This window comes from Amblyomma maculatum, chromosome 1 (assembly GCF_055883805.1).
Source record: "Amblyomma maculatum isolate TAMU_Amacu chromosome 1, ASM5588380v1, whole genome shotgun sequence".
In the NCBI taxonomy this organism is placed as follows: domain Eukaryota; kingdom Metazoa; phylum Arthropoda; class Arachnida; order Ixodida; family Ixodidae; genus Amblyomma; species Amblyomma maculatum.
Genome location: NC_139344.1, coordinates 290803514 through 290823937, shown reverse-complemented (window position 1 = coordinate 290823937; position 20424 = coordinate 290803514). Strand labels below are relative to the sequence as shown.

General features: G+C 46.4%; 1 protein-coding gene across 2 annotated transcripts in view; it reads left to right on the top strand.

Moving 5' to 3' along the window:
- The window catches only part of Rox8 (TIA1 cytotoxic granule associated RNA binding protein Rox8), a 240413-nt gene that overhangs the window by 29506 nt on the left and 190483 nt on the right, over positions 1-20424 (top strand). For both annotated transcript variants that reach the window (XM_084591576.1, XM_084591575.1), the window contains exon 4: positions 4212-4307. In XM_084591576.1, coding sequence (XP_084447702.1) covers positions 4212-4307 — 96 coding nt within the window. The remainder of the gene's footprint in view (positions 1-4211; positions 4308-20424) is intronic.

The window sequence follows — 20424 nt, the reverse complement described above, 5'->3', positions numbered from 1 at the left end:
ACTGCGATAGATATGCTTTCAGGTTTTGCCACTAGATGGCGCCACGCCCCGCCGGGGTGGTGCAGTGGTAAGACGCCCGACTACTGTGCCGGAGTACCCGGGTTCGATCCCGGCCTCGGCGGCTGCGTTTCGATGGAGGCGAAACGGAGCGGCGTCCGTGTGCTGTACGATGTCAGTGCACGTTAAAGAACCCCAGGTGGTCGAAATTTCCGGAGTCCTCCACTACGGCGTCTCTCATAGCCTTAGTCGCTTTGGGACGTTAAACCCCACAAACCAAACCAAACTAGATGGCGCCACAGTGTTTGGAATTCTGTGAATGAAGTGGTGATAGTGCCCACAAAAAACTTCCGTCGATGAGGCGTGCATTATTGTGCCGTAACAGCCTTGAGTGTGGAACTGAGAAGGACGTTACTCTAACCAAAAAATGTCTAATTACTGTCTGGCGAGTGAAATTTATATTTGTTTTCGGCACGTCTTTTGTCGACCACCAGCCGTCGTCGCGGTCGCTGCTCATGGTTTCCACATCGGACTGCATAAAACCGGGCGCATGCATTGATCAAAAGATTCTCGGTAAAACTTTTCTACAGCGTTTGTACCAAAACCGCTATGGAATTGAACATTTAAAGGGCCGACCACATGGAGCGAACTTTCTCTGCGAACGTCATGCGGTACGGCGGAACGCCGACGCACCGTCGTCGTGACGAACCACATGCACCGAAAAACTGGCGGCGTCAGCAGCGTCTGTGCCCGAGTGAGAAAACTCACGACCTGGGTCCGATTCAACAACTCGCTTTTCATGCTAAATGATATTTCAAGAGCAACATATAAATTAGCCACCGTCTCAAATTGCGCACGACAGCGCTTGTATACTGCCTCCTAGTGTACGTTCGACGCCGTAGCAACAGCGTACTGCAGGCGCTGTTGAGGGTTTGAGCCAGTGTTGAGCGGAACGTCAAAAAAGCTCCCGCTTCAGCTGTATCATCAGAGTAGGCAAACTCTCAACGCTTACAGCACCTTATGGCGGGACCTTACCAAAGCAGTGTGGTCCGCTGGCGCGGCGGACGACAGTGTTTTGCCGTGTGCTGCTCCCTAGTCGTCGCTAGGCCTATTTTGTTTCGCATCGATGGTACAGTACATGAAACGGCGCTATGAAATTCCTTCGTGCTATAGTAAATGGTCTACTCATAGAACTGCCTAAATCTCAATCCCGTTCTCTAACAGTAAAGCAAAATATGATTAACTTCGGCTCCACTTTTTAGCGGAAGCGGCGTGCAAGCGGACCGGAGCAGTCGTGCAGATGGTTGTGAGCAGAACTTTGCTTGCATCGCAGCTGTCGCCTCTATATCAGCCACTCGGTACGGCTCAGCGATCCTCAGGAAGGATTCAGTATTGACATTTCGCTTATTATTTACGGGAACAACAAACTTTAGCACACTTTTCTAAAGGTTTGTGTATCGTCGGCGCTCACGACTCGGAGCTGCAGCCGGCGCGGCAGCAAGTGCTGCCATCTCACGGTGGTCGCGCCCAATAGCAGCCGTTCGCCCGGCCGCCGCCGAAAATATCTGGCCCGGCTTGATAGCCTGCGAATGGCCGCCGGGCGGCAGTTCGCAAGGTTTGCCGCGGGAAAATCGCTCCATGTGGGTCGGCCTTTAGACTTCAATATTTCCATTGCGGCAAAAAAAAAAAAAAAATTTAAGGCCTAATTTTAGTGTTCTGTCCCTTCAATAAAAACAGCGCAAACAGGAAGACATAGGACAGAATAAAAGGAAGCTTCAGGACAAGCGCACAGTTCAAACAATGGATGTTTACCAACTCGCCCAACAAAGTATCTTGTTGATGAGGATGTGTTAGAGACAAGGATCTGCAGGTGGGAGCCATTAACCCTTTTGCTGTCACGAACGTACCGGTACGTTTTTGTGCTTCCTCCCCCATAGTGTCATCGATGTACCGGTACATTCTCTATCATGCGTTCAAATTTTTGTGCCTGAGCGCGAAGCTAGCGTGCTTGGACAGGCTGTGCCATCTGTAATATCCTTCTACAAGTTCGTATTTTCGTCCCACGTTGTGTATTGTGTTGATACGTATATACTGAAGAGTATAGAGTGACCGCGCCCACCCCACCACCTTCTTTGCTGGGGGCGCGGTCGCTCAGCGCACTACTCTATCTTGCTAAGTGATCATGCCGCGTGCAGTGCGTGGGTGCGGTTATGGCTGAAGGATTGTTCTGCTATCTGCCGCAGGTTTGCAGGTTTTTATTTTTATTATGCTGGCATGTCTGCTACGGAGCGTCATGTTCAGGGGCTCCCGCCGTTGCCTCTCCAGACGCATCATTCAATCACTGCTTTCGTTTTCTCTTGCTGCGCCCTTGCTTTGGGCTAGCAGCAGCAAAGGAGGTTGTTTTAGCCTCTTTTCATCTCCCTCTGTCATCTTTATTTCACAACGTGCATTTCTCTTTGTTGTTCGGGCCACCGAAAGTTCGCTCTCCGTGCGCGTGGTTACTTTCGGATGGCTGACCGCGTGGGACCTTCGACTGCGCGACTGGAGCAATAGCTCTTTTGATTATAAATACTAGCCAAGCTTGGATTCAGACTCTCAAGAAGTATCGAGCAGTTTTTTTTTCGTATATTATCTTCATTTATATAATTTGTAATCAGGCTAATAATAATGATGAGGTTAATTAACAACACCTTCAAAACACTGAAATGTGCGGATTCCGTTGACTATGTTATTTGTATAGCAATCATAATAAAATATAATCACTATGCTCATTCCCTGCAACCAAGCCGACACTGGGGGTGTGTCACGGCCTGAAACGCCAGACAGCGAAAGGGTTAATACCCTTAATAACGGAGCTTAAAGGGGCCCTGCAATGCTTGTTCGCTATGCTTGAGATGAATTATTAATGTCATGCAGATACCCAATCACAAAGAATTACTAGAATTAGTGCACTAAAATGCAAGTTGCGTGGGAACAAATATTTAAAGTACAAGCAAACTAAAAATTGCCCTCAATTTTCCCGGTCTTTCCCATTTCACTCCAAATAATGGCACCAATTGAAATGGCCTACATGAGCACGTCACAACAATGTCGCGGAAGATGGCTTCTCATGCTTTCCTGTTCGCTGTAACACATTTTTGCTAAATTTGACTCTTCCATGGCTTAGATTGCGTGGGCACCGCACAGATGTAGAATGAGGAACAAAAATACTAGGAGCAGGTAGGGCAAGGAATATTCCTTTGTCACCTGTCGCCCCCAACTGTAGGGCTTTTCTCTCTATCCACAGGCACCCTACAATAGCGAGAGTGGCGAGGCTGTTGAATTCTTTTCTGCCTAACTTTGGCTGCATAGCCCGGTCCATGTGTATAGGTCTAATGCAAAGTAGTAATCTCTGTTGGTGCTTTATGAGTCACTTGCCTTTGTATAAATCAAACATATTGGATTCATTATCTTAATATGAAGGACAACAACGCGAAAACAAATTTGCAGTGCATTACCTATTGGCAAACGCTCGCCTGTTGACGTCATAGCCGCTGCAAAGAACCACCACTGTGTGCCGACACCGTCTTTACCATATTTGTGCTTCTTGAGCAAACTAAAATATTAAATATCGAAATATGTGCGTTATTATAATGGGAAAAGTTTACTTTTTGTTAGGCGTCATTCCCAAATGTGCCTGTGATGTTGGGCATGCTTCTTGGGCTTTGTGCAATGTGTGTTTGATGACCACTCGTTGCCGTTTGGAGGTAATGTTGCTTCTCCAGTTATCCTTAAGCTCCAAAATAATTTTAAGTTGAGCTATTATTTGCTTAAACTGGCTAAATGAACAGGAAGTAGTGTTTTGTAGGCAGGAATTCCCTTTGCAGACGCAAGGGCCACTGTCACTTCTCGGGTAAATAAATTATCTAAAGTGCATCACAGAGGTCCTATTGCAGCTAGCCTGTTACACTGCCTGTTTTTATGAAAAGGCTATGTGTAGTTTTTAGAGGTTAAATGACACTGCTCTCGTTTTCATTTCCACATTTGATGTCCAGTTTTAATGGGAAACTATTTCAACTCTGTTGGCACTTGAGACTGAAAAAGCATGGCTATATTACTGTAGTCCTCACACAATGTCTTGTAAGGTATTTTGATTGTGATTGGCGGCCGCCGACTGCCTTCAATCGGGCGAAATGGTGAGCTCTTCCCTCACGAATTCGCTTCTCTCTGTGCAGCCTGGCAATGACCCGTACTGCTTTGTGGAATTCAGCGACCATCAGTCGGCCGCGTCTGCCCTCCTAGCCATGAACAAGCGGCTCTGTTTCGGCAAGGTGAGTGTCACTCTTGGATGGTGCATTGAGTCATCCGAGCCACGTTACCACTTCCCTGTATGCAGCTAACCACTTTTCCCCATTCACGAACAATAAATACCCTTAACTGATGTGCTAAGTATGTAGGCACTTTTTTCGTGGCACCGCGTACAAGCAACAATTTCTTTTTCTAGACTAGACAGACGACGGCAAAGAGCAGCCGACTCGTGTTGGTAGATTCTTGGCCTACTTCTCTACGCACCATCGGTCGTCGTGCGCCTAATACATGCAGCAGTTTGAGGGACCTTCTTGAATATGGTCGAATGCTACAGGCCTTATTATTAAAAATGATTCCAACCAGAGTTGTATTACGGTGAGATATGGGCTTTAATAACTCAATGTCCCGCTACATGAAAATAATGAAACCTTCAACTCTGGGAAAGTGGTCTGACCTTAGCACCTGCAGTTGCAATGCGATGGAACTGGTTAACAGCCACGCTCTTCAAATAAACATATTCATACAAGGGTCACGACATTCGCGAGAAACGTACCATCAACACAGAAAAAAAAAAAGTGATCTGGGCGGCTGCGCGAAAGAGATGAACCCTTGGGCAGGAAATTGAAACGGGCTTCATTACCACTTTCATGAACTCAATTTGTTCGTCGGCGTCATGCTGCGAGTAATTCAGTTTCATTCACATGCTGGGAACACAATTCAGCTACAGTGGATGCGTCCCTCCTGCCTACCACCGAGCTCACCCAACAGCTCATTTTGCGCGCATTGGAGGCCACAGAGTCCCAATCCTCAAAGCAGTGCAACCAGTCTTTCGGCTGGTTCCCCTATTTATGGGACAAAATAAAGGGCATTTCATTTTGTGCTTATAGAAGGCTGTGCTAGCGAAAACATGAACAGATAAGGTGCACCGGACTGCATACGTCAAGGCTAAAAGGTAAAAAAATCTTTACTTAGGCACTTCTCTATAAATAATTGCACCGTTGATTCGGTGGCAGAAGAGGATCTGCGAATGTCGAACAACAGGCAGTCGGAAGGTTAGAGCCACATTGAACGGTACAATTTAGGTCGAGTTTAGCGTTTAATATAACTGTGTAGAACTGCCATTCACACACGAATCAGCGTTCCAGCTAGTGGTGGCGCGTTAATGTGACGCAGTAACTTGAAGCGCGCAGTCAAGGGAATAAGGTTTTAAGGGGGGATGCGGGGATCAGATCGCGAAAATCGCGGAAAAAGTCGATTTTTGAAAAGTGCGCTTTTCGGAATCTACAACATTATTTCTATGTTGTCCTGAAATATTTCACCAAAAAACAAACTCTAAGTAGTCTAAATAAATATATTTATCGGTGCCGGCGTCGAGATATTCTTCCCAAACCGCGAAAAAGCTGCCAAGTTCACGGCGTGACTGCTTGACTTTCCCGCCACGGAGCGCCGCCATTTTGGCATCGTTGGAAAGCCAGACTCTTGCTCTTTGTCCCAACCCCTCCTTTCCTTCTCCGTCAGCTAGCAAGCGCACAAAAAAGAAAAATCCACAGGACGGCAGCACGAAGCAGCCAATGAATACCGTGCCCCGATTGGCTCTGCGCCGCGACGTGTTGCTAGGCGCCTCCTCATTGGCTGATGCCGCGGCAATAATGGCGGCCAGCGCAAGGAGCGTCTGCTTTGTCCGCCGCTGGAAAGCAATTCTTTTTCTTGCGTTTCGAGGCTTCGACCACGTGCAATGGGTCAGCGAACGTTCGAAAAGAAGTTCCGGACAAAGCATGCTTACGGGAAGCGAAAACGCAAGCCTGTTACAGCAAGGAAGAAGCGGCGATCATCAACAGGTGGTTCTACCGAGCCGAGCGTCCGCTCGGAATCGGCGGAGTACGCGCCCAGTGTGCTACGCGATCTCTCTCCCAATGTGCTGTGCGATCTCATGCCGAGTCGGGTACCAGCCAGCGATTGTGAGAACAACCAACAACGTGCTGCACTGTCGTGCCGCGCTGCCTCCTTGTGTGCCCATTCCCTCGGCTCTCAGCCCGATTTCCTGCCCTGCCGTTGCTCTTGGAAACGAACGCGTGTCCGGCGTTTTCGTTGTTTTTCCTTCGCACCATTTTTCTCCTAGGCTCGGCGAGCGATTATTGCACGCTGTGCTTTTATTGCAACATGCAACCTCTATGCCGTGCTGTTGCGCGTGCAACTGCAGCAAGCAGCCCGAAGATGGTTATGCGGTATTCATAATACCTCAAGGGAAGCGTGACGGCTTGCGGAAGAGACAATGGATTCACAAGATTGGTCGAAAGAAGTTTATTCCTAGAAAGAAAAGAGTTGTTTGCGAAGTAAGGCGCCTTTCTCACTCCCCGTAATAACATGCATTTTCTATTCTTCCTGCCTGCTCCTCAATATTTTTCTGCGGCAACTTGTTTGTTGCATAAAAATAAGGTTGTCCTCTGCGACATTCTGAATATTCTGCGAGGCTCCATTTCATACACTGTCGACTTCTGTACAGTCGGAAATACAGCACTATAATCTGCTTTTTGCTGTCAGTGACATGTGGGAAAGTACAGCCTCTCGATTGCATTTGTTGTGATTATGCTAGGATCCCTGGCCGCCTTTACTAAAAATCAAAACTGGGGCTTGTAGAGGAGCTAGTCTTTCAGCTTGTACTTGTAGTGTGCGTCGGTTACTTAGGAACAATGAATGCTGGCCTTGAAAAACTCATTGGCAAGTAAACCCGCGGTATTGCGGGTAATCAGCACTAGCTAGGTCCTACTGCATTTATTTTTGCAATTCTTGAATGTGTCTTGCTATGCTTCCACGCATGAGTGGGTTAAAAAGTATGGCTTCGTTTTATCGGGGATACGGCCAATGTACAGGGGGTGTTCACATGATCACACACGCTTCACTTTGATCATGACTACTAGGCGTTGGCAGGTTACCTTCGCTTTGAAAGCTGGAGCTCTAAAACAGCAATTCCACATTTTCATTTTCTACGGGAAAAATTTTCCCATAATATGTCAAATCTGCCGGAATCATTACATCAATTCTCTATCAATAATGATTTTAGTTATGATTTAAAAATAGAGGAACATTTTGCGAGCAACAATTCTTAGCACTGTAACATATTACTCATTTCAATTGTATGCAAGAAGATTCTTTTTTTTTTTTTTATCTTGCCTGAGTGATAACTTATCGCTCTATGTTCTAGCTACATTTTACTGAAGACCAGTTTGAGCCGCGAATATTACACGAACTGTGGAAAAAAGCGGAGGCCCAGCGCAGTTCCGACAATTTTTTCTCGCCGACCTGTACTGAAGCAAAGAAAGCCTTCCCACAAAGCCATGAACCTCGCGCTGATAGTAGTCAGTTATTTCTGTGACTTGCTCTTTTCCCACCTCAATTTACGAGAAAACAAGAAAGTATAAGAAATTAAAGTCAATGTTTAAGATGACTCGTCAGATGTTATGAGATAATAGAGATGGCTGACAACATATAGACAAGCGTCATGTTTGTAAACAAAGGTGGCGCTGTGATCGGCAGTGACATGGGGTGTAGGCAAAAGCGCGGCATGCCTACACCCCTACACTGCGCAAAGCGACGCTGCCTTCGAAACCAGTTCGCGCGTGCGAATATATTGAACCGTAAGCTTCGCTTATACGTAGAAATAGCTTGGTTTATGCCTGGAGAGTATTTCCGCACATTATCAGCCGATTACAGCTAGAATTACTTGGCGAAGAGCGCTGCATTGGCTTCCTTCTCTGTGGCCTCAACAGTGCGCGGCTGCGGTACGTAGGCGATGGCCGTGAGTGATTAAGTTAAATAAAAACGAAAAAGCGCAATGTATAAGAAAGACTAATAGTCAACCCTGTTCAACTCCCAGGCCTATTCCTAGCGCATGCAAGGAGGACGACAATATGAATGACTGGAAGTGTGTTTTTCATATGACGAATCTATTGACTGCCTTCCTGTTGCTTCAAGCACTCACTCTAAAGAACAATATTATCGGCAACTATATATAGTAAACTAGAAATCGCATTTCTTGCCCACTTTACCGGCAACTTAAGTCATAGAATTTCGTATCTAAAAAGAAGAACTCAATCTTTTAGATCTTTTTAACATGTTGGCAAAGTGCACTGCCAACTTGTTTTCGCCTGCCCAATATAAAAGACGTTGACATCTATCTCATCTTACAGATGTAGCAAGGTCATTCACAGGTTAATATGTACGTGAATGCCAGTACGAAAGCTCTCATTTTGTTCTCTTTGCTCTATAGGAGAGACGCATGAGTGCAGATGAAACGTTCTCCTCGATCGCTTGCAACAAAATTTGCGTGATCTGCTGAGCTTTTTTTAATATACATGGAAATATTTTATTCAAATGCGCATCATCTTATTCTGCTTATTTTGCACCCCTCATAGTCGATTCCTCTTTGGGACATTGAACTCCATGTACCATATATACTTAAATATCCTGCTCGATCAGAGCTAGATTTTACGTGGATATTTAATTCGTTCGTCAGGATCTTTAATGACCTCCAAAAATAAAATTTAGAAATGAGAAATAATGCTGCGGGACTGCCCGGATCATAACAATGTTTACTATAGAACCGGTGATGAAGAGACTGGTTGAAACTCTTGAAAGTACAAAAAGAAAAAAGCTATACTTTACAGGTCCGGGCCTGTTATAGCCAGCAATATCGTACTGGAGTGACCGCGCTCAAAGTAATTACAATTACCTTCACAGCAGCGTTTGTGTCCTTTCTGTGTGAACATATGCACGGGCAGCACTGCAAGTGAATAGAACTCACAGTGCAGCTTCCCTGCGGGATCATACGCACACGGAATATGTCGCGTCTGAACTTCTTACAACTTAATAGCATATCAAAATGGGCACGAGCTGCAGGCGTTTGTTCTTGCGCTATTCGTCGTGCCGCCGAAAAGCAATCATGTGCCATTTTGCTTTTTGTGCCTCGTGGCGCAATCAACCACACCACAGCTCGTAGAAATATTGGGAATTATGCCCGAAAACACAGGAATCGCCGCGCATCCAATGCAGACGGCCCGCGCTTTTGCCTACACCACGAAAGTCACTGCTGTCGCCAGCGCCACCGCATCTCTGCTGACGTCACGGGCTGACGCTTGTCTATACGTAATTCAATGAAAATTGAGATATATCACTGGGTCACGGGACGGCATCAAATTGAATAGTGATGGTTATGAATAGTGATAGCTAATGATGGTGATACAGTAGATATAGTGATAGATAGGATAGCGATAGTTAATGATTTGGCAGTTATATGCTTTTGCATTTCCGCACGTTGAAGACTTAAGTGCACCCTGTAATTTTTTTATTTGGTTGCGTTCAATGAAATTACGCTTTTTTACATAGCGCATGAGGCCGTAGCATGCTTGCCCCAGATACTGCAGCGTGTCAGAAATAGGGCCCGCCACTTCTCCCAGTGTACCCTGCTGTCTCTTTAACCATACTCAAAGTCAGTGAGTGGCCACGTACTCATACAATTATTTAATTCCTCCATCAGCACCATATCAAGACTGCTGTGGCAAACCTGTTCCTTGCCCCGAAGCGGCAAGGAACAGCTCAGTTTGGTTTTATACAAAATTAACTAATTAAATCAGATCAATGCACATCGCTAACTAGCACAATGCCAATACACTTGGCCTAAGCCTTCCAACGGTATACGGTTCGATGCTGAGCTAAAATTTGGGTTTTGATTGCAGTTGACTAAATATCAATTAATTTGACCTTGTAATTGATCAAAATATGTGTACAATTAACCAATAATCCAAAATCATGGTTGATCACGTGACATATACTATGTTTAGACAGGTCGCTTGACAGTAGCGAAATAGACTTTAGTCCTGCTATGACCCTCTCTGATCTTGAAGTTCAAAGCACCAACCTGGGTCGTTTTCCAAAGTTTCACCGTGGTGACAGATTTCACTCTCTAAAAAAACAACACTGGCAAAGTCAGAGGCAGTACTAGATTAGGTGCACAAAGTAAAACCTTATCATGTCAATTAAAAAGTGTGTGCAGCACAGAACTCGCCTGGAAGCTTATACCAGTATTCCCCATTCAAACAGTTCAAAGAAGAAACCAATCTCTTCATGAACGTTGCTTTAGGCATTTTCAATGCTTTTCTTGCAATTTTTGAAATATTTTGTGCACTCCTGGCCCGCAGACTTGGCTCAAAAACACGCACTTCACTCACTGCTGCGGACGGCCGGCGGGCGCCAAGGAGAAAAAGCGTGTCGTGCGCAGCAGCACTCACTGCCGCCGCGCGAGGAGAATAGAGGAGGAAAGCGCGGAGGAGAGTGTGGCTACTTTCAAATTATCAAGGGGTTTTACACAGCTATGCTTGGTCTCAAAAGCTGTTTGCAGCACTAAAATAGGTAATTGTGCTCTGCTCCTTGGCCAGGATGATAGTAGGAGCCCAATTATCTTTTATAGTGCGCCTGGGAGCATAAGTTACCTATGCTTCCAGGTACTTAAAGGTACTTAAAGGTATGATAGGTACTTAAAGTACCTATTATAATGCCAGAGATCCTGAATGGGCCAAGGATCCCCAGCCTTTCACAATGCAAACATCTTGTGAGAGGAAGCATTGCAGACAACAGCCAATTCTTGTTTTTTCCCTGGGCATCTGTAGCGTTTTCCATACTGTTCTTGTGTCCCACCCACTCAACACCGGACCGGTTTTAGATCATTAAGGTAATGGATCCCCCTTTTCTAGAACTTCCTAATAAGATAACCGCCACTACAGGTACTGTCTACCATGCACACTAGTTTCATATGCTAGGCAGGACCCAGAGCAGGATTTAAGCCCATCCTTTTTTTTTTTTTCGTTTTTTTTTTCTCTCTGTAGTTTCACTGTTTGCAACTCTAGGTATACAGATGTTCTCGGAAAAGCAGCGCAAGAAAGACCCGACAAAGTCGAGACAACCACGACGGGACGCCCATCCGTGTCCGCGTTTTTTTGCACTGCTTTTCTGAGAACTATGTACCATCTTTGCCAAAAGTAACCAGGCTGCTCCGAAGGCTGCCGGAGCAAGCAAGCGGCCGTGTGGCGGCGTTGCGCTCGCTGTGGCTTATCGGTGCTCGTCAGCTCCGAGGGTACAACAGCTGACGTAACATCGCACCCTCACTGTCGCCCGTTGGATGATAAACACTAGGCGCGTATGATGTTGGTGTGTTGGAACGTTGGTGCAGGCTGCGGTTTCATGTGTGCGATGCCTGGTTGTGCCCAGCGAGAGAGCTCACTATAGCGACGGGGCTATTCGCTCTTCTCGGCAACTGCGGAAAACTGAAAAGAAGGTGATAGTACACACGGTGAGCTCTGGTTTTTCTTTTCTAGGATGAATATGTGCTAGGTTTGCCAGACAGTGTTGCCCTGAAATAACAGTTCCGCGAGCGAGAAAATAATCATGTGCGTCGAATGGCAAAGCGTGAGGAAGGTTTCATTATAGTTCGTTACTTAAACCAAAACTTACCTACAAGCAAATGCAATAACTTGTTAGAATCAATCATTGCACTTATTTATACACAGCCTCCTCAAGGAGCTAACACAATTTTTCATGATTACAGGAGAGATAAGGTGGCTTGAAAGGGTTCACAAGCTTTCCCATATATTTGCACCGGAGGCACGGCCTGTAAATAGGCACTATGCAAGGCACCTCAGAGAAAACATATTGAAATTTCGAGGTGCGTTATCATGCTTTAATGCACAGGCGCATCAAACACGCAGGAAAGTGCAATTGTGCTGGCGCGTTTCAGCAGCGGATTACAGAACACAAGCTCTTATAATTATATAGCGAGACACGAGACTTATAATATCTGCTTCAGGGCAGTTGTCGAGAAGAGCGAATAGCCCCATCTCTGTACTGACCGCCCTCGCTAATCCCAACCAGGCTTTGCACACGTGAAATGGCAGGCCGCACATCATATGCGCCTAGTTTTTATCATCCAGCGGGCGAGATGGGGGGGGGGGGGGTGCGAAGTTACATCAGCTTTTGTACCCTCAAAGCTGTCGAGCACCGATAAGTCACAGCGAGCGCAACGCCGCCACACGGCCGCGCGCTTGCTCCGGCAGCCTGCGGAGACCCTGGTTACTTTTGGCAAAGACGGTACCTACACGCCCAACTTGCCACATTAACATTTATACAGATGTCATTTCATGCGCACGGTTCCTGATGTCGCTGGCAGTAGGTCCCGAATGAAGGCTCGTGATTTCTGGCCGCGCTTTCACTTAATGCAAATGTATCATAAAAATGACATTACTGGGCTCAATGTTGGCGGGCAGTTGGAATGTGGGGTTGCCGTACTTTGTCGGTAGGAGTACAGTGGCTAGAGTACTGAAGTGTGATTACTGCTGAGTGGCGCCTCCTTTCTATGTTTGTAGACAGTTTTAATTTTTTTTTCTACGCGCTGCATGCTTTCCCTCACGGCACCAAGGCCTTCGTAAAGTAGGCTTCTCCTGAATGCTGCTGAGCTTAATGGTAAAGCCACTTAAAAAGATACTAGGTGTTACGCTGTGCAATCCCTAGTTCAGTTATCTCCTCTAGCGAATGTGCAGTTTTGAGCTCCCGAAGCAGGATCGCGTATGAGGATAGAACGATTAACGTATGTGTTTTCCCTTTATAAGCGCCGAGTGATGGCATTAATGACATATCTGTTTCTTGAGGCCGATTTGGTTCCGCGATGGCTGCTGCGGCACCGCCAGTTACAGAGGTGCGAGATACGAGCGGTACGAGATGCCTAAAAAAAAAAAACCGACAACCATCGTTTCAATACTAAAGAGAGAAGAGAGAAAAACACTTTCACGAGTTTTGCGAAAAAGCGCGCAGTCACTTTTTTATTCCAGTTTATTTTTTCTTGTCCCCTTTGTTGGAGCGCGACGGCGGCCAGAATGCGGCCGGAGGAGGAGAGAAACAACCGAGCACGCGCGCGCATACACGTGCTGGAAAGCAGTGCGGAGCAGACGACAGCATGCTTTTCTATGCGGCGGGGAGCAGACGACGCGGCCGCACTGCGCGGAGGTTTTGACGGGGTCTCCATGGAGGGCGCTGACGCACAGAGCGGCGCAGCGCCCCCTGGCGCAGGTGGGCTCTGCGGCTGTTCCACTGCACACGTCGCTAACACGCTTACCTTCGCAATGCAGGCTCTCGTCCGAATCTTCACCTGTGCTCTCTTGCCGACCTTCATGATGGTTGGCACGCCGGTTATCACACTTGCTGCCATGTCATCACGTCAAAATGGCGACATGGCTTTCTGTCCCCTGCACCCCGACATCTGGCTGCACCTCGAAACGCCCCCTGTCGACAACCGGACCGTCGGACCAACATCAGCAACCCAATCGTCACCGACAATCCGGAAATCATCGCCTATAAAACAGCGACATCCACCCCTCGCGCACTGTGGGCTCTGCGGCTGTGCCACTGCACACGTCGCTAACACTCTTACCTTCACAATGCAGGCTCTCGTCCGAATCTTCACCTGTGCTCTCTTGCCGACCTTCATGGTTGGCACGCCGGTCATCACACTTGCTGCCATGTCATCACGTCAAAATGGCAACATGGCTTCCTGTCCCCTGCACCCCGGCATCTGGCTGCACCTCGAAACGCCCCCTGTAGGCAACCGGACCGTCGGACCAACATCAGCAACCCAATCGTCACCGACAACCTGGAAATCATCGCCTATAAAACAGCGACATCCGCCCCTGCGCACTGTGGGCTCTGCGGCTGTGCCACTGCACACGTCGCTAACACGCTTACCTTCGCAATGCAGGTTAGTAACAAGTATGCCCTTTTCTCTAGAAAAACGAGCAATATTTGCCTGGTGCAGCTGCCGAGCCCGCAGTGTTGCTTTTGTCTTGCTATTGAATGTGCAAATGTCATTCGCACATTATTATTAATTTCTGGCGACGTGGAAATGAACCCAGCACCATCAGATACAGACAATATCTTGGCTGAACTGCAGAAGTTAACCGCGGGTCAATTGCAGCTCATCATTGAAGTACAGGGTCTCAAAACCCAGCTAGCATCAACTGATAAAACGTTATCAACCTTACGTGACTGCATTGCAGACTTAGAAATCAAATGTCAATCCCTCGGCAACATGCAAACAGAACTTGAAAACCTTCAGGTCAACACTACAGAGACCAGCCGCCAGCTTTCCGTGCTCGACTCCCGCCTTTATGACTTCGAGAACCAGTCGAGAAGGAATAACCTGATATTTTATGGCCTCCCCGATCCAAATAGATCAGAAACATAGGAACAATCAGAAAAGATTATCATAGATCACTGCCTTCAAAATCTAAGCTTGGAATTAGAGCCTAAAGATATTGAGCACGCTCATCGCCTTGGCCGACATAGCTCAGACCGTCAAAGGCCAGTAATAGTGAAGCTCTCTTCTTTCAAAACCAAGGGAATAATTCTATCAAAAGGCCCAATGCTCAAAAACACCGATTTTAGCATAGGCGAAGACTTCTCTTGTCCTGTCCGAAATGCACGGAAGCAACTTATTGCATTCGCGAAAAACAAAACCGGACCTTTTTCCTTACGATATAAAACTTTGCACATGGGACCAAAGCGCTATGTTTTTGATGAACAATCTCAAACCGTGAAAAAAGTCTTGTAGGAATCATTTCGCCGTCCGAAAACGCGGATTCAGCCAGGAACAAACACTCTAAACAACCTTTCATTTTCGATAATCTATGCAAATGCTCGCAGCTTTCTTCCTAAGCGCGAAGTACTGTCAAGTATTATATCTTCCTCTGGCAGCAACATACTAATCGTAACTGAAACGTGGCTCACACATGACGTTGCAGATGGTGAAGTTCTAGACGACGTGCCGGACTTTAACCTATATCGAAACGATCGCAAAGGTGTACGAGGAGGAGGCGTTTTTATCTGCATTAACAAACAAATATCATGTTCAACTGTAGCAATCAATTCTAACCTGGAATTAGTATGGCTCAAGTGCAGCGCTCCAAACGAAACCGTCCTTCTTGCCGTCTGCTATAGGGCCCCAAGCAGTAAACCGTGGTTTGCCGAAAAACTAAATGACGCGTTTGTACAAGTTACTGCCAAGCATCCTAACGCGAAAATTCTCCTTTTTGGTGACTTTAACTTTCCGAGCATCGACTGGCAAAATTTAGGGCCACTGACGGCTGGAAACTCAGAAGCAAGAAACTTTTTTGAAGTAGGCCTCAATTTTAATCTCAGTCAAATGGTCCTTGAACCCACTCGTGTTACTGAAGGGACATCTAACATCCTAGACCTAATCCTAACAAACCACCCTGAGAATCTAACATCACTTACCTACCTGCGCGAAATTAGTGATCATAGAGTTATTCATGCCACCTTCAACTTCTCCCCTACGCCCCGCCAAACCTTCAGCAAAACTATTCGTGTTTATGATAAAGGAAACTATGATGCTTCTAATAATGAATTATACGCTTTCCTGCCGTCTTTCTAATCTACTTTTCATAGCCGATCTATTGAAGACAACTGGTTAACCTTCAAAAATAAGAAACAAACTAACTTGCAAGTTCATTCCTTCTACCAGTTTTCGGGCCAATCGCCAAAAACCTTGGTTTACTAAAACTCTCAAAAGATTGCAAAGAAAGAAAAAACGTCTTTATAGGTCAGCAAAAATGCAGTCTAATACAGAAGCATGGCAGCGATATCATGCAGCCGAGGACACATACTACACAGCACTTCGTAGCGCCAAAAAAACCTTTTTCGAAACTGACCAACCAAAAATCCTGGTCAACAACCCTAAAAAGTTTTGGGAAATACTAAACCCACAAACGACATACCATTACCCTTACTAACCCAGCAGATGAAGAGATTAGTGACGCCGACTGCGCTGACGAGTTCAATGCTCTTTCGCTGCTGTTTTCACGACAGAAACTGACTCTCTAATGCCCAGCCTACTTCCATCAGTGCTTCCAGCAATGTCACCTTTTACCATCAGTGCTCATGGCATCTCAATCCTCATTAACGAAATTAAGCTCTCATCATCTGCTGGCGTTGATGATATCAATTCCAAAGTTTTAAAAAATACTAAAGACATATCTTCCGTATATCTGTCTCTTTTATTCTCATAGTCTCTTTCAACAGGAACGCTACCGAACGACTGGAAGATGGGGAAGGTCATCCCGGTCCACAAATCAGGTACAAGAGAATCGCCATTAAACTACCGTCCCATCTCTCTAACTAGCGTGCCATGCAAACTCATGGAACATGTCATCTACTCCCATATCATGAACTTTCTAGATTCACACATCATCCTGCGCAACATGGTTTCCGAAAGGGTTTCTCGTGCGAAACACAACTAGCAATCTTTACTTTCGATCTGCACACTAACCTTGATCGTAACCAGCAAACTGATTCAATTTTCTTAGACTTTGCAAAGGCCTTTGATAAGGTGCCTCACAAACGCTTACTAATGAAACTCGCCGCTCTAAATTTGCATCCCAACATTCTAAATTGGATTAAAAAGTTTCTTGCTAACCGCTCACAGTTCGTCTGTGTTAATAACAAAAGCTCAAACACAATCCCCGTAACATCTGGCGTCCCACAGGGATCTGTACTCGCCCCTCTCCTGTTTTTAATATATATAAATGACCTACCTCTTCATGTACACTGTCAGATAAGAATCTTCGCCAACGACTGCGTAATCTATCGGAAAATTACTAACGTATCTGATCAAGTAGCACTACAGCATGAGCTAACCCAAGTGCAAGAATGGTGCAACCGCTGGTTAATGACTTCAAACGCCAAGAAGTGCAAACTCATCTCTTTTACTCGTCAGCATAACCCCCTTATTTTTTCATATGAAGTTGCTAACTCTTCTATAGAACGCGTGGAATCATATAAGTACCTTGGAATCACACTTTGCAGCAACCTTTCTTGGTGTACACACATAACTAACATCATATCATCTGCAAACAGATCTTTAGGCTTCATAAAACGTCACCTACGTCATGCGCCCCAACAAGTAAAACTTTTGGCATATAAAACACTGATCAGATCAAAGCTTGAGTACGCCAGTCCAATATGGAACCCATCTCAGATATACTTAACAAATGCGCTCGAATCAGTTGAAAACCGCGCCATCCGTTTCGTGCATCACGCATTCTCGTATTCCATCAGCGTTTCATCTCTAAAGGAAAATTCCAGTCTTGATAACCTTTTACTCCGTCGCCGCATTGCCAGTCTGTTTACTGCACAAAATTCTAAACAGTTGACTAAATCAGGCACCTTACATTGTGCATCGCACCCACATACCTCATCGCGCTTCGCATCCATATCAGATAACTCGGCCTATTGCTCGCACCAAAACTTTTTCAGGATCTTTTTTTCCCCGAGCAATTGTGGACTGGAATGCCCTTCCCCACGAAGTCGCCGCCCTCTCATGCCAATCTTCATTTATTGATGCCTTAAAAATTTATTTTCAAACACAATGACCTGTGCTTGTATTTTCTCATGCTTGTCAACCCACCCCTTATGTAATGCCTCCAAGAGAGGCCTTTAAGGAAATGAAGTGAAGTGAAGTTTTCTCCCCTATAGGGGACTTCCACTCCAGCAGTTTTTTTATATCCTCCTTGGGCACCACTTAGTATGCCTCGCCGCCTCCATGTAGCTTCCTCCATGTCTGCCTCGGCGGGAAAAAGAAAAAATAGCTCACATAAAGAAAGGCTGATGTGTCGCCTATCGCGCGGGGTCTCCGATGAGCATTGAAGTCGTGCTCGCGGTACACTACTGTGCATATGTGTACTCTTCCCTGCGCGGCGACCATAAGGGAATCGACTGTCTGATCCGACCCTCTTTGCGGGTCCCGTGTGGTCAGCGCCGAGCAGATGAGAGGCCCACCGGTCCGAGTTACGCCGAGTCGCGGACTGAAGATATCGCTTGGACAGTCATTAAATTTTTCATAAGCTCTCCGTTCATAGGCCTCTGTGTACGCGCAAAAAGTAGATGTTTACTGAGCAGTGATGCATTCGCAGCTCGTCTTTTCTTAGCGTGCAAGCCTTAACGTTTTGCGAAAACTACGTTTGCCTAAATTATCGGAATCGAAACCTGAGCACATTTATCATTCATTAGTTAGCACTTGTCATGCGTAGTCGCCTGCAGGAAACCATGTCTTGATAGCTGTGTTTAATTTTTACAATAATAGAGCTGCCAATAAATGCGTTATATATCCAAAATATAAAGTAAAAAATTATGGGGAAAAAATCCAACTACTTTCAGCTCCTTGCTAGATTTTTAGCTACTTTGTTCACCGACATTTGGTTACATTGGTAGCCGGTTTCTGCCTCCAGAACGGATGTGGTCGCAGTGGCGAAAAAAATTGGCTGAAGGCTTAGCTTGGTTAAGCGTGGAAGATGGCGAAAGCAATACCCTTGGCTCCATCTTGTTCGGCGGCTGCGCCCCGACTACTGCGAGGAACCGAGCCACAGCTCCATTTATCCTCCTAGCGTGACGTCACAAACAGCGAGCGCCCTCTCTCGTCTGCGCCACAGCGCAGTGTATGGACTCGCCGCCACCATCTGATGGCGCGAGCTGGGGCCCCGTCCCTCGGTCTGGCGTGACGTCACCGCTGCGGCTCCTGTAAAGTGCCTGTCACACTAGCACGACACGGCGCCGATTTGGTCAACCAACAGAGCGTCTTCCTGATGTCTGCGTCTATGTCACACTGCGCCGACAGAAACAGTCGGCCGACAGTCGGTGTCGGCGCCGTGTCGCTCGCAAGACTGTTGTCGGCCAATGGTCGCCCAACTCCCATGCCACACTAGCGAGACAACGTGCAAAACCTCCCCACCGACTAGGCCCTCCCAATCTCACTCTCTCCTCGTGTCATAATACAATTCCTTTTCTTAATCCTTCATTCTCCTTTCTACACCTATACCCCGCCGGGGTGGCGCAGTGGTTACGGCGCTCGACTACTGTTCCCAAGGACGCGGGATCGAATCCCGGCCTCGGCGGCAGCTTTTCGATGGAGGCGAAAAGCAAGGCGCCCGTGTGCTGTGCGATGTCAGTGCACGTTAAAGAACCCCAGGTGGTCGAAATTTCCGGAGTCCTCCACTACGGCGTCTCTCATAGCCTGAGTTGCTTTGGGACGTTAAACCCCACAAACCAAACCAAACCTTTCTACACCTACTCCCGTTTTTATTTTACTTGATTTATTCTCATAAAATTTAGGGACGCTTTATTTTTAAGTCTATTTCATAAATTCGGCCATACCAAAACAAGCGCCTCACCAGTCATGATTATGGGCCGAGACTGAATACTGCCCTGTATTTTACGGTTGTGGTTGCCGGGTCAGAACAGCAGTGTTCGAAAATTAAAAGCTGTCCACGGCGAATAAGAGACAGTGTATTAAAAGCATGAAAAAAAGAAAACATCTGTACAAGTAGAATTGAACTTACGACCTCCTGTACGATAGCTAGCAGCGCTAACCACTGCACCACAAAAGCTAGGCCTAACCGGTGTGTTTCAGAAGTTGAGATATGGTTTTAGTTAATATGCTGTCTTGCTATGTGAAAGTCGCGAAGGCAGTAGTAGCGCTTACCGCTTGCTGAGAGTAAACTGCAGATAGTTTGAATCATGCCGTGTAGTGCGTAAAACCTTCGGCGTATTTCACAGGGTCGGCCGCGGGACCACAGCTGCTGTTGGTTCTGTTGTAAAGTTTAAACCCAAGTTCTGATCTTTTTTTTTTTTTTTTTTTTGCGCACACAGTTCTAGAAACACTGAATTATGGAACAAACATTTATTGCGTGATGCGTAACGTAGCGTTGAAATTGGCTTGCGAAGTAGCTACACAGCTGCTAGACAAGGAAAGCAGCAATGGGGGCTAGTTGGTTTACCATTTCAAGAATTTTCGCGCTACAATATACACAGATACACAAGAAAGCAGGAACCACGTACACGGGACAAGCGCGCATGTCCTGCGTACGTGGTTCCCGCTTTCTTGTGTATCTGTGTATATCGTAGCGCGAAAATTCTTGAAAAGCGGCTAGACGTTTTGACTGCAAACACAACGATCGAAGTGCGCAGGAGGATCGGCATCTCTGCTGGCTCCAGAAAAATAATCTCTTCTTTTCATCATTTCTTTGTTCATTT